Raw genomic sequence first — 13566 nt, forward strand, 5'->3', positions numbered from 1 at the left:
ATTTATTTAACATTACTTCGTCAATTTTGTTTTGTAGAACTTTTTCCTGTTTCTGCAAGATCACGAACGTTTTCCAATTTATAATACATTTTTTTAAACATTGTAAATTGTAGAAGGCAATTGCTTTCTCTAATAATATTCTTTTCTCCTTCCTCAAAGTAATATAGCGACTCCAATATTTGAAATATTTTCTTAAAAAAAATTTAGAACAATGTATCCTTGTCTTTCTATCGTTTACAGAAACTACAGGTTTGCCAGTAATGCCATTCATAGATAAAACAATTCCTTCCCATTTTAATAATACGTTTTTTGATAACGCATTCAACACTTTTTTCTGTAATTTTTTGCAGTGAAAGTAATTAGCTTTATATTTAGCTCTTCTTCCATGTAATTTATGTATAACGTAGATTTTCCAATGCTCAAAAGCATTTCTTAATATTACTTTCCGGTGAAAATTAATATGTGACTTCTGAATAAAGCTAAATAACAAAGATAATAAATTTTATATTATTATATTATCATTTAGTCTTTGATATCTTACTTTGTAGACTGTTGGGTATTGGCACCTATGTCAGATATATCAATATTACTGATTATATCTTGCATAATCTTAAATATATTATCATATTTAATCGAGGGATTTCGTACCGAAGCATTTTTGTACCAATAATGCAATGACTGCAATTCCAAATTATACATATAATTCTTTTTAATTATTTTTTCCATTACTACATTTATATAATATTATTAAAAGGTTTTATTAATTGTCATAGAAGTATTTTACATTGATCATTTTTTTATATTACTTAATTGAAGTATTGCCAATATTAAAATGTTGTAGGTTCATCGTTTTAAATATTTCATCGCGATTCGGTTCAAGACAAAAAAAATAATTTTGTTAAATATATTAAAATATATTTTTTATGTAATACATAGAATATAAAATAGTTATCATTATTGTTTACATATTGTACATATTTAAACACCTTTTAAGAATTTAATATGTTTTTACTTTTATACTGTTAAATGTTATATGTTAAATTTGAAAGAGAAAGTGTTAGTAATGGTTTTTCATCACACCCCTTAAATAATGTGGACTGAATATTTTTTCGGGAAAGAATAAAATGTAACATATTTGTTGTGATATTTATAATGAATTTATCAGTTTATAATAATGAAATTAATTACGTCTGTAAAGAGATGCAACAATATTTATATGTAATGTTTAATGATATAACCTAAGTAAGTATGTTTAGAAATTTTGTATTTACTAAACACATTTATTTATATGATGGTTATGTACTACTATTTGATTTATTTTGTATTATTACTTATTTCTGATCTTACTAAACTAATTTCTCTGTTTGATGATATCAAAGAGATATGGATGAAAGGATCTTGAAAGCAATATTATGTAGTTGTGCAAGTGCTACAAAAGATCTTGAAAACTCAAAGGAATATAAAACTTTATTAGAAGAAGATAAATTTTTACCATCTATTGACATATTCAATGCATTATGTTCATCTTTAACAAAATTATTATCATATAAGGTATCAAAAGAGGCATACCAACGTTATACTGTGCGACTCCATATAATTGTATGTACCTTTTACATAAAAATGTATAAAAATAGTGTATCACTTTATAATTTAATGTTGTTTCAGGATGTTATACGAAATTGGTGTAGAATCAATGATGATTTTCATAATTTTGAAATATTCAGAGATGGAAAGAACGTTTCAGAATTACTTAAAAATCTATTGGAGAAATATTTAACCGATGATGTCTTAGATAGTTGTGATTCAAATGATAATTTATTAGTTTTAACTAATGCTTTAATATGTCTAACATCTGTAAATCCTTACTATAAGAGTCATGTAGAAAAGTTATTATTAAAAGTTGCAGAATTAGAAACTTGTGATCAAAGTGAATACTTATTGTGCCATGCTGTGCAAAAAAGTTCTAATTTAAATCTGGAACTTTCAACTATAGAAACCATATATGAGTCACAAAAATGCAAATTAATAGAACAACCATTATTAAATAATTTCATGTCATCGTGTACCAGTTTAAATAAAGATGACATTGTAGACAATTCGAAGAGTGTAAATTTGATAAATCAATTATTTGAATTTACTAGTCAATCTTCCTATATTTTTCTATTAGTATGTGCTTTCTTAAAGGAATTATTTGTGCAATTAGATCATGCTCCTACAGTTTTAAATTTTATACAATCAACTTTGAAACATATTAAAGAGTACTGTGAAAACCAAGGTAAAAATATTTTAGATCTTTATCCAAGAAATTTACAATCTCTTATAATCTTACTGCAAATAGAACCCACACATCATACAGATAATTCTAAAAATGCAACATTAAGAACATTGGAAAATATTTATATTAATGACGATGATACTGTAATCACATTATTGTCACATTATCCTCAGTGGCTACAACCATTTGGACAGCTTTTAAATTCGAATGACATTAACTGATGTATTTGTACAATAATATATTAAAGTATGAGAAATGTATTTATGTATTTAAGATGTAAGACAATAAAAGAAAATCAAAATTTGAAAGTTGTAGTATCAAAAGAAAGTATCTTTATTAAATCACTGTTTAGCTGCATAATATAAATTTAATAGTTTTGAACAGAATGTAATAATTAACTTAAGTAGTTATTCGCATACAACAGGTAGTTCTTATTTTGCATTTTTGTTATTGCAATACGCGAATCTCAGGTCATAACCAACCAGTAACTAGACATTTTTATTACAAAAACTTATCGTTACTGTCTCATGCAAAAACAAGCAAAGTATTTAACGATTCCGATCCATCTTGACGTAAACAATTGAGAAAAAAAGAACAGAAACTCAGATCAAGTTATTCAATACTTCTTTTCTCTGCTTAACAACACTTATATAGGGTTCCTTCATTTTTAAGTTGTGGAAAGAATGGTGCATTACAGAACTGCCTTTGACGGATTAAAATTTGTAATAAAAATTACATTTCTCTACATATAATAATGAGTACGTAAATGCTTTCCCTAACTTAATATTTTTTAAGATTTTTAACATTACTAGGCAACTTTTTACAATACGATATTAATAACACAAAACAGATATATTAAATTTGCGTTTGAAATGTAATCAACTTTAAACTTTATACTTTGAAAATGACATTGAAAATTCAAATTTCATTTTTATTTATATTAAATTTACCTTAAGATATCGTTCTCTTGATTACTTGATAAAATTTGTACGTAGAAAGTTGTACGAAGAAAAACAATAGTCATCAAAATTTATCACGAGAAGATTCCATTGGAACAGCAAACGTTTTTGAATAAACGCGCACGCACCATTCGCTCTGTAACTCGAAACCCGTGTTCGTATGAAATTAATTTAAACGCTTCGATAATCAACAAGCGAACTATTCCCGTAAGATTTGAATAAATCTGTGTTTATAGGGAAACGAAACTACGCGTGAAACGCGATACACGAAGTACGAAACACAAAATAACAAATTAAACGATACATTCCAGCTGTGCGTTCTGAACTGGATCGCGCCACCTCTTATTGGTTCCTTTCGCGCCTTTGGTTTGCACATGCGCATCGACTAAGCGCATGCGTGTTCGTGCAGAACGCCATCGCAGGTTTAAACTTGCACAGTTTCTAAGCGCGGTATCCCTTGAATTTCCTGTGATGCTGTAGAACCGCTAGAAATATTCTCTTCGGACATCGTGCTTTTGCTCGTGCTTGATGTGGTTATAGCAGAACCAGAAGACAACGAAATATCAGTGATTGTTGGGACTTGAGAGGCAGGAGCGGACATGGATTTTTCGGGATTGATGGTGGACGGTTCTGCTTGGCGTGGCAGGGATTTGCGTCGTTTCAAGGACTCGCGTTGCCGTTGGTCGGCCTGCCGCTTTTCCGTTTTATTCTTTACACCAGCAGGTTTCTGGGTTACCTGTCGAAGCCAATATATCAATGCAGGAGCTTCTGATGCGTAGGTGAATGGTATACCTTAAAAGGGTCGTTTGTAGAAAGAAATGACGACAGAGTGCCGGGAAGAAAGTAGACTGGATTTAAATAGAACCTTTATAGCGGGAACAGTTCGACCATTTACAATCACATCGAAAATAATTTCTCATAATTCGTGTTATTTCTTCCGGGAACTCTATTCATTCTGTAGGGTGATTCGCATAATTGGGACCAACTACAGTTCTCTGCAAAGTGAAAGAGATGGAGTAAATGCTAAAAAAAAGTTTTTCATGGATAATAAATTATGCTTCAGGTAAAGTATTCTGAACGAAAATTTAAAATACAAATAAATTTTGCTTAAATTGTACGTATACTCTCTTGTTATATTTTATTTCAAAATATCTATAGTTCGTCCCCAAAGTATGAATCACCTTGTACATAAATAACATGATCAAAAAATAGGCACTCAGCACGAAATTTTAAGTAATAGTACTCTTTTGATTTAATCATAATCTTCGTCAAGTTCGATTTTGAAATTTGAGTTTCTCCCTCCTTTCTTCTAACAGAAGCGATTAAAATCGTTTAAGATCAACATCTTTACCTCCTACATACTTTTATGCACGTAATTATGTATATAGTTTCTCATGGTATCCCTTGAAGATATAAAATGTCATTTTTCTTTTTTTTAACATAATTCGCGCGGACGTTTAAAGACGATTTCTTAGCATCGATAAGATCTCAAAAATGATAAGTCTCTTTTAGAATATCAAAGGCAAACGTCGAAAAGCACTGTTCTCTTTTATTGCACCTTTAGTAACGAGAAAAAGAAAAAAAAAAAAAAAAAAAAAAAAAGAGAAGAAAAAAATCAACTACGGCTTATTTTTGTGACACGTGTTTGCAATAAACGTTCCTTTTTTTCTCGACTTATTATATGTGCAATTCGTTAGAGAGAGAAATATTACGTTATATAAGGATCTACAAGTGTAATTGTTCTAATTATTTCCGACGTAATGAGCACGCCAGAAATGTAAATAAACAGTAAGATAAATGTCGATAAATAAATTTATGTAACAAAAATTTTATATTTTTGTTTCGCATATTCGTTGCAAAATTTAAATACTATATTTTGTTTTAATCATTACATATAGTGTATTCTTTTCGTAAAGATAAAAAACACAGAATAGCACGCAAATGTAAAGTATCCTTGTTGAAAGAAACATTTGCAGCAAAAACGTGTCGCGACACACGATTTACGTGTACAAATCGTACTTGCTATATCGACGGAAAAAGGAGGTGTAGGTGGGAGAGCGAGGGGGAGGGGGGGGGGTTGGTTTTTGGATAACATGGACCGCCGCTTCGTTTTCTTTTTCGTCCACGATGAAAATGTCCAGGTAAAAGTATAGACAGTAGAAATGTTATAAAATGAAATGCTCTGTTACCTTGTAAAACGTGTTACATTTAACATCGCGGCGATGAATATTTTTTTTCTTTTTTTTATCGTTTAATGTTTTGTTTTCAAACGTGTTGTGAGCCGTAGTAGTACTGTTTCTATTATTTTTTTTTTTCTTTACTGTTTTTCATTTTTTCAGTTCCTTTGTTTTTATCTTCTTTCGTCGAACACACAAGTCAAATAGACGGACAGCTGTTATGCTTAAAATGAATGTTGATTTTCCTTATCATTAGTGTTTTTTTTTTTTTTTTTTTAGCTTTTTCTCTCTCTCTTTCTCCCTTTATCTCCCTCCCCCCCGGTATTTTTGTTTTTTTTTTCCTTTTAGATTTTTTCGTCCTTTTTAATCATACAATTAACCCCAACAAATATACACGTTCACGGCCGTACACGTTTATCATAATGTTTACGTGTACACGTGCACGCCAGTGGTTCGTTTCCATTTTTATTTTTTTTTTTTTTTGTCGTTTTGTTTTATAGTAACACACTTCCTGCATCGTTCCTTGCTTGAACAGGCGGAAGATCGTCCCCAGTCGTGATTTGCAAGATTTCCGGTCGGTGATCACAGTAGCGCCATCGCGTGCCAGCCACTCGAACCATGCAAGTCACGTGCTAGTCGACCTTTCGCCCACCCCCCGTCGCGAACTTACTCTCTTTCACTTCTCCTCTCTCATTTTTCATTTCATTTCATTTTTTTTTTAATAGTTAATATATTAAAATATTACAAACTATGGCGAAAAAACGTTGATTCGAAGAAATAATTAGTATGAACCATATATCCACGGCAGATCATCCTCGTGCTCGTAACATTTTGAAAACTTGACTCGATTAGTTTTTTTTTTTTTTTATATAACAATTAATATTATGCTGATATCGATCCTCGAAATAAATAACGTTTAAGAGCTGCGAACTGTTAAACGTTTCTAGCGTCACGTCTCTTGTAACATCTCACCGATGCCGGGGACGATGCACCTCGAAGATGAATGGATGCAAGTTAGCGTTTCTCGTGTTCCTTCTGGGTAATTTAGATTCGTACAGGTAACTTTCAGGGCTTGTATTGTATCGAATAGAAAATCAATGTTCAGAACTGTACATTTCGTGTGTCTTATAGAAAGGGATAAAGTGAATATCGTTACAGACGAATCAAGGAGATCTCTCACTGATCGATCAACCATTAAGCGAGGGCTGGTTTTGTCCTGTTATCTATCGACTCCTCGCATTTTTGGATCGTTCGAATGCAGAGTGCTAAAGTGCTATGGACATTAAGGTGAAATATATGAAACCTAGAATAGTCTACTATTATTCCTTATAACTATTTACAAAGTTGATTAACCAAAAAGCTTATCGAGAAACAATACAATACAACGTGATGAAAAGGCACAACAGTTGCACTTGTAATAAAGTTTAACGGTGTTCAATGAAAAATGCTATGCACTTGTTGCCAAAAATATTAACCCTTTATGGACGAAGGCCGTGATATTTCAGGCAGTGATTATCATCATGTCTTTGAATATTTAGTGCACGACTTTCCTCGAACAAAATATATATGTATGTATTATATTTATATGTATATGTTCTAGCAAGCACGCTAACGGTTTATCAACCCTTTGCATTTGTCAACTTTCCAGTGTCAGTCGGCCAGCAACTTTACAAGACTTCTCCAACTAACAGTAGTACGGTATCGACAATGAAGTGGGCGATCCTAGAAGCTATTGGGTTCCTCTCAGGCTAATACCATCGTGTGCATCGTTTGAAGAATACAAGATTAAATCTAATTCTCAGGCTTCAATCTCAGATTGTTCAAGAAATGTAACGTCCAAATGGATGTCAATCCGAATGCAAAGGGTTAACAGAACATTTGTAGCTTTACATAATTAGTCGCAGTGAAATAAATCGTCCGAATTTTTCTATGTTGCATCGAAAGCTATCCTGCCCGCAAAAGGGTATAACTGTCCAGTTGCACCCTGCACCGTTAAATACAATCTTTCTTAAGAGTGCAAACAACACGTAACGTTTTACACAGAAACTTCTGAATACAGAAAGCAAGGAAATTTTGCATCCGTACCGTTCCTTCTCCTCCGCGAATCATAAAAATTGGTCTCCGATGGCTTCGAGGGTGCATCATCCCCGCGATCGGCACTCGTGTTCCTTTTATTATTATTATTATTCTTTTTTTTCCGTCTTTACTTCCCTTTTTGTAAAGAGATAGCTCGCTTCTTCGATTATCTCGAGTATACACGCACATGAACACATACACGCACGCATGCACACACGCGAGAGCGCGCTATAAGAGGAAGAAAAGAAAACGCCACGCTTAAAAAGGTGATTCTCCCTTTTGTTTCTTTTTTTCTCTTTTCTCGTGTGGAAGAAGAATGGGGAAAAAAAGAAGAAGAAAAATAAAAAGATAGAAACGAAAGTGAAGGGTGATTCGTCGGATCGCGAGAACCTAAAAACGAATATCTAAACCTCGTCGATCGAAGTCTCTCGAGTTGGCGCCATTTTCGCTCTTCCACATTTTTTCCCCTCTCTCTCTCTCTTTCTCTTTTCTTTTGCCATTTCTCTCGCATAGCGTTTGCTTTGCGCGTACGTTCTATACACCGGTTCTACGCCAGACCTGGAGTGGGCCGATTGTCAAACGAACGGGGGGGAAAAAAAAATCTCGATGAGAAAATGAAAAAAAAGAAAAAAAATTAAAAAAAGGTAAAAAAAAGAACGCGCACGAAGAAAGGACGATACACGATTCTTCGCTGCAATATTTCGGAAGGGGCGAAACGAGATTAGAAAAAGATCGACGCGTGATGGAGAAGAAAAGATTCGACGGTGATCAACGATGGGGGGAGGGGGGTTGAAAGTTGTAACGAACAAAAATAATAAAAATAATATAAAAAAAAAGAAACACACGACGACGTCGAAGAAGAAGAAGAAGAATAAGAATAAGAATAAGAATAAGAAGAAGAAAGAAGAAGAAGAATAAGAGGTAAAGAGAAACGAAATGAAAAAAAGAATCAGCCCGCTCGAGGCTGGGTCCTGGCTGATCACGTGATCAGGACACAAACTGATAGTGTTTCTTTTTTTCTCTCTGGTAATAATGGTACTAATAGTAATAATAGTAATAATAAGGAGAATAATCGTAATAATAAGTATAATGACAATATAATCGTAATAATAATAATGATAATAAGAATAATCGCAGCGAGCGCAGGGTTTTCATACCGTGGCGTTGTTCAATCTCCTGTCGCAAGCCGCGAGAATAAAATAGCGCTTTACAATGCGAGAAAAACGTCGGCGCGATAGAGTCGAAGGGGGGCTGAGGGGGGGCTGGATTAAATTATCTAAAACGCCTTCGCCTTTAGACGACGAGAGCTACAGCAGCGAACGAGTGTAGTGTAATTAATGAAAGGTCACACATACACACTCTCTCTCTCTTTCTCTCCTACGGGGAGATTGATTATCGTATATTTAGTTATTAACAGGGCATTATCATTGGTTCTCTACGCGTTATAACAGCTTGCGAAACACGGCTCTGGTATGGAAACCCTACGTGATAATAGCAGTGATAATGATAACAGTAGTGGTCAAAAGCCCCACCAAATATAAACGTAGGTGTGGATCTTCGGCTACCCTTTTCTTGCTTTTCTTTTTTCCTTTTCCATTCTTTTTTTTTTTTAATCTCTCTCTCTCTCTCCCTCTCTCTCTCTTTTTTCGTGTCTCGCATCAACATTTGGTAAAAAGGTTCGCCGATTACCAACCGCGCAACGTTTTTTTTTATTTTTTTTTTCTCGTAAAACAGCAAACGAAACACCAAGCTATTCTCTAACAATCACCTTCTCCGCTATATGAAAAAAGAACATTCGATAGACAACTAATGGTCAATTATAAACTGTGTTAATCCGTGTGTGGCGATAGTAGATTTTTTTTTTTTGTTTTGCTTTACTTCAATAGAGTACTTCTCTCACTAGTCACGATTCAACATATAGAAAGTTTATCGTTATTATTTAATAATAATTATTATTTATCATTTATAATTATACGATTTCTTTTGTGTTATCTTTTTTTCTCTGTTACTTATACTCTCTCTCTCTCTCTCGCTCTCGCTCTCTCTCTCTCTCTCGCTCTCTCTGACTCTCTGTGTTTCTTTGTTTTTTCTTTTCCCTTTTTCTTTTTTTTTCTTTTTTTATTTAGTTAGGTACGCTGTAGTCGTCCTCATTTTAATAACGTGTTACTTTTGTTTTTTGTTTTTTTTTTTTCTAAATGTTTTTAATGTGTGTGTGTTATACACGCGATCGCGTACATCAATTAGACAGTGTGTGTCTAGGTCACCATAGGTGTACGTGTGTGTATATTTTATATCTTAAATATCTACTACTTGTTGATGCTTTGTAATTTGTAATTTTTTTATAGATCACAATATGTCATACCATCTGCGCCAGTTGAACAATTTTCCTCTATGCCTTTTCTTTGCCGTTTCCATCAGAACGCTCAGTTTGGACAATATTATACTTCTTGTGCACAGATTGCGGGTTCACCGACCCCCTTGAACTCAACGAAACAGTTTGACAAAGAGTAAAAAGAAAGTAAAAATATTTTGGTAAGATGATAAAAAAAAGAACACGACAAATGTGCAAAAATAATTTCATTTCGAGGGATAATTTGTTTTTCTTGCTAACCTTTTCTAAGCTAATATCCATTCGGTATTCTATGAATAATCGATTCGGTGCGTCAAAAAAAAAAAACACAAAAAAAAAAAGAAAAAAAAACACTATAACAATAATATCACAAGATGATGATTACGACGAAGTTGAAAGGATCGTGGCATCGATCTAATTCAAACCTATCCTTAAATTGAAGAGGATCGGGATATATCTTCTCGTTGATTCACCCACTCGTGCGTATTCGAATTTGTTATTGTGATTTATATTTCATATTTATATCATCAAAACCTACGTGCTAAGTAAATTCAGACCAGCCGAAATTGTCGATTTCGAAGGAAATGCAATCAAAGAAATATCTTATCGAAATAGATAATAGGTTCATTGCTAAAAAATAAATAAAATTTTACTCATCTCTTCAAACGTAAACGCGCCGATAACGCACGAATCGGAACGCGTCCTCATTAATTAAATAGCACTTTATGCGTTTAATGCATCTATGCCGCTCCGCTGCTCACCAACTCTCTTTTATTCCGCACCAGTGCGAAATATATTTAGATTATTATTTCGGTTAATCGTTTATCGTTTCGATCACGAAGAAACGCAAGAGAACGGATAGATATTCATCTTCATCTTTTTTTTTTTTTTTTTTTTAATCTTTCTTTCATTATCATTGTTGATATTAGCACAGCGTTGCAGAATCAAAGCGTATTAAGATTTTCCTTTTCCATTGAGAAATAACTCGACTGCGTTAATTCTCCTTCCGACTCGGTCGTTCGTCTTTGAATATTATCATTTGCCTTTTCTTTTCCGTTCGTATCATATATACTTCTTTTTTTTTCTTTTCAACCCTTTTTTTATCCTCACTTTTTTCCTGTTCTTGTCACGTGTTTCTTTTTTTTTCTCTTCCTGTGTCCAGGGGACTGGACCTAAGCGACTGCAGGCCCGCAACACCTTCAATTCGATTGATCGCGCGTTGTCAGGTGATACAGTTGCCTGGGTCCACGGACATTGGCATTTCGTTACAATTATACAGTTATATAGATTCTATATAAATACCTAATATGCATTCGTATAATACATACCTAATATGCAATTGTGTTAGAACTCGGCCGTCACTCAAACGTAACGTAATTACGTACGCGTGCACACCGTCTCTTGTACCGTTCGTCTTTCATGATGGAATATTTCTCTATGTGTTTATGTAGAAATGTATGCATGCACGTGTGTGTGTGTGTGTGTTCGTGGTGTGTTGTGTCGTGTCGTGAAGTGATGGGACGTTTGTTTGACATTTCACGAATGTTTCGTGTGGTGTATACCTTTTTCGAGTGCACATGTATTTGTCTTTCGTGTAAGTGCATGTGTGCGTATTTGTGTCGTGTATATACCATTGTACCCCTGTACTGGCGTCTCTATAATCCGGACACCAGACTCATATCTGCGTCTGCATGCGCACTTTCCCGTACGAATCGATGAAACAAAACATAACATAATTAACTTTGTATAATATACATATTATAGGGATTCGTATTCGGCTAGAATCTTTTTTCTTTTCACCTATATTTATATATTATTTCATTAATTACTTTTTTTAATAGAGACGTCGTTCAGTTTGTAAACGAGTGTATACGGCGTCGCGGTTCCTAGATTGTGATTCGACGTTCACGCGTCAGGCGGGTAAAACACCTTCTTTTTTTTCCTTTCTCTTCTTTGACTCAACCTTAACGAGTGCCATAAATGGCGAGCGCGCTACACGCGCAAGGAGAAATAAAAAAAAAAAAAAAAAAAAAAAAAAAAAAAAAAAAAAAAAAAAAAAAAAAAAAAAAAAGAAAGAAGAAAAAGGACACGTGATGGATTTCGTGAAAGGAGCACGTATACGCAAAGTTTCGCTCGTTCTGTATACGAAAGATTTCAGATAAGATCCATTTGTCAAGATTTATGCGAGAACTTTTTGCACACGCTCTTTTACTCCGGTTTTGGTTGAGTCAAACGGTGATTAGCCCGCTTTCCGCGGTGAAAACGGGATTTTAGCCTAACAACGCGACTACCCACACCACGCTCTCCTTTCTCCCTGCGACATAATCGTTAATATAACAACTATTCATTTATTCATAAATTCTGAACGATCAAATTCAATTGTAACGTGATCTCCACTACGGTTCATTTCCCGCTGACTGATCGTCTTTCTTTTATCATTTTATTGAAACTAATGTATCCATAACCAGCAAAATAAGAAATCGGTATGAAAGCTGATTTCCCAATAAGAAATTTTAGAAGCGAGAAAAAACAAACGGAGAACGAATTCAAATGAAATCGATGATGGTATAGAAGAATAGCTCAGGAAATGAACGGTAGTACTCATAACGTTAATCGATGGCAACTCGTATCCACCTAAGGACATCGCGCAATAATTCTATATATCCACGATCCCGTCGTTGCGTATTTCCGTGGAATCGCACGAGCGGCAGACTCGTTTCTTATTTTTGTTTCGCGCACACACACACATCATCTATTCTCCTTTATCCACTATCCTTCATCGTTTATTTTTTTCCTCCTTTCTCCTGTTTGTTTTCCCTCTTTATCCCACAATTGGTAGTGGTCGATAGATCGGAAGTCGACGCGACGATGATCGATTGCGTCGGTTACCTTCTCTATCGAATCTGCGTGCAATTACGAATTTCTATGCCGAACAACCAGCTCTCGCTGATCGTTTCAACTCTCCGCGGCGATAATTTTTTTATATATAGAACCCATTCCGGGCGAGTTTTGGTGTTTTTAGTTGACGACGAGTGACGGTGATAGTGACGGTGGCGATAACGATGACGGTGACGGTGACGGTGACAATGACGATGACGATGTCGATGAAAATGGCGATGACGATGGCATAGACTCTGACAAGTTCCTTTAGTTCGCTTAATGACTTGAAAACGAGTTACGGTTATAATTCCAATGTTCGAGTTAAGTTAAAGCCTTTTTCACTTCATTAAGGGAGAGTCTAAATTTGGATTGGGGTTAGGCTGTTGTGAGGTCGATGGTGATGGTACCTGTGCCACCACCGAGCCCCTCCCCTCGGGCAAGACATTTCCTCCGCCGCCGCTGTTCATGCCGACGTTGCTACTAGCACCCCTTTCTCTCATTCTTTCACAGTAATCTGCGAATATATCACGGAAACGCGCCCAGGATTTCTCTGGTACGGTGATTGCTGTTCTAAAGTGTGCCTTCACCTGTAAAAACATATTTTTTTCTTGTCATATTTTCTCTTTTCGGCCAGTTAGACTTGTTCTTTAAGCTAAAGAATACATTGCTTTCGTTACAGTATCATGAATCTTTACTCTACGATAATAGTTTCACTGATATTTTACAATTAATTAACTGGTACTAGAAACATTTCTATTTCACAGTAAAATCGATAGTGTAAATGTATGTCTCATTAGAACTACATTCCAAGCTACAATTTTCTTATACTGTCATAGTCTAGCGAATAAA

At 34.5% G+C, this 13566-nt stretch overlaps 2 protein-coding genes across 5 annotated transcripts in view; one reads left to right on the plus strand and one right to left on the minus strand.

Moving 5' to 3' along the window:
- The first annotated feature begins 1383 nt into the window (after window positions 1–1383).
- LOC108552959 (uncharacterized) lies at window positions 1384–2496 on the plus strand. Its single transcript, XM_017907667.1, has 2 exons — window positions 1384–1599; window positions 1666–2496. The coding sequence occupies exons 1-2, from the start codon at window positions 1384–1386 to the stop codon at window positions 2494–2496; spliced, it is 1047 nt and encodes a 348-aa protein (XP_017763156.1).
- Window positions 2497–3359: 863 nt separating this feature from the next.
- Window positions 3360–13566, minus strand: part of Pur-alpha (Purine-rich binding protein-alpha) — a 29299-nt gene continuing 19092 nt past the window's right edge. For 3 of the 4 annotated variants that reach the window (XM_017907664.1, XM_017907663.1, XM_017907665.1), the window contains 2 exons: window positions 13125–13304; window positions 3360–3970 (listed from right to left, as the gene is read on the minus strand). In XM_017907664.1, coding sequence (XP_017763153.1) covers window positions 3659–3970; window positions 13125–13304 — 492 coding nt within the window. In that variant the 3' untranslated portion in view covers window positions 3360–3658. Of the gene's footprint in view, window positions 3971–9666; window positions 13305–13566 lie in introns of those variants that run through there. The other variant, XM_017907666.1, reaches the window with a different exon arrangement.

Source organism: Eufriesea mexicana, unplaced genomic scaffold (assembly GCF_001483705.2).
Source record: "Eufriesea mexicana isolate 0111107269 unplaced genomic scaffold, ASM148370v2 scaffold8777, whole genome shotgun sequence".
NCBI lineage: Eukaryota > Metazoa > Arthropoda > Insecta > Hymenoptera > Apidae > Eufriesea > Eufriesea mexicana.

Bases quoted from the DNA above. Each gene is read 5' to 3' on its own strand.
- LOC108552959 (XM_017907667.1), top strand. From the start codon at position 1,384: ATGGATGAAAGGATCTTGAAAGCAATATTATGTAGTTGTGCAAGTGCT. The intron at 1,600-1,665 runs GTATGTACCTTT...ATGTTGTTTCAG, and splicing joins CTGTGCGACTCCATATAATT to GATGTTATACGAAATTGGTG.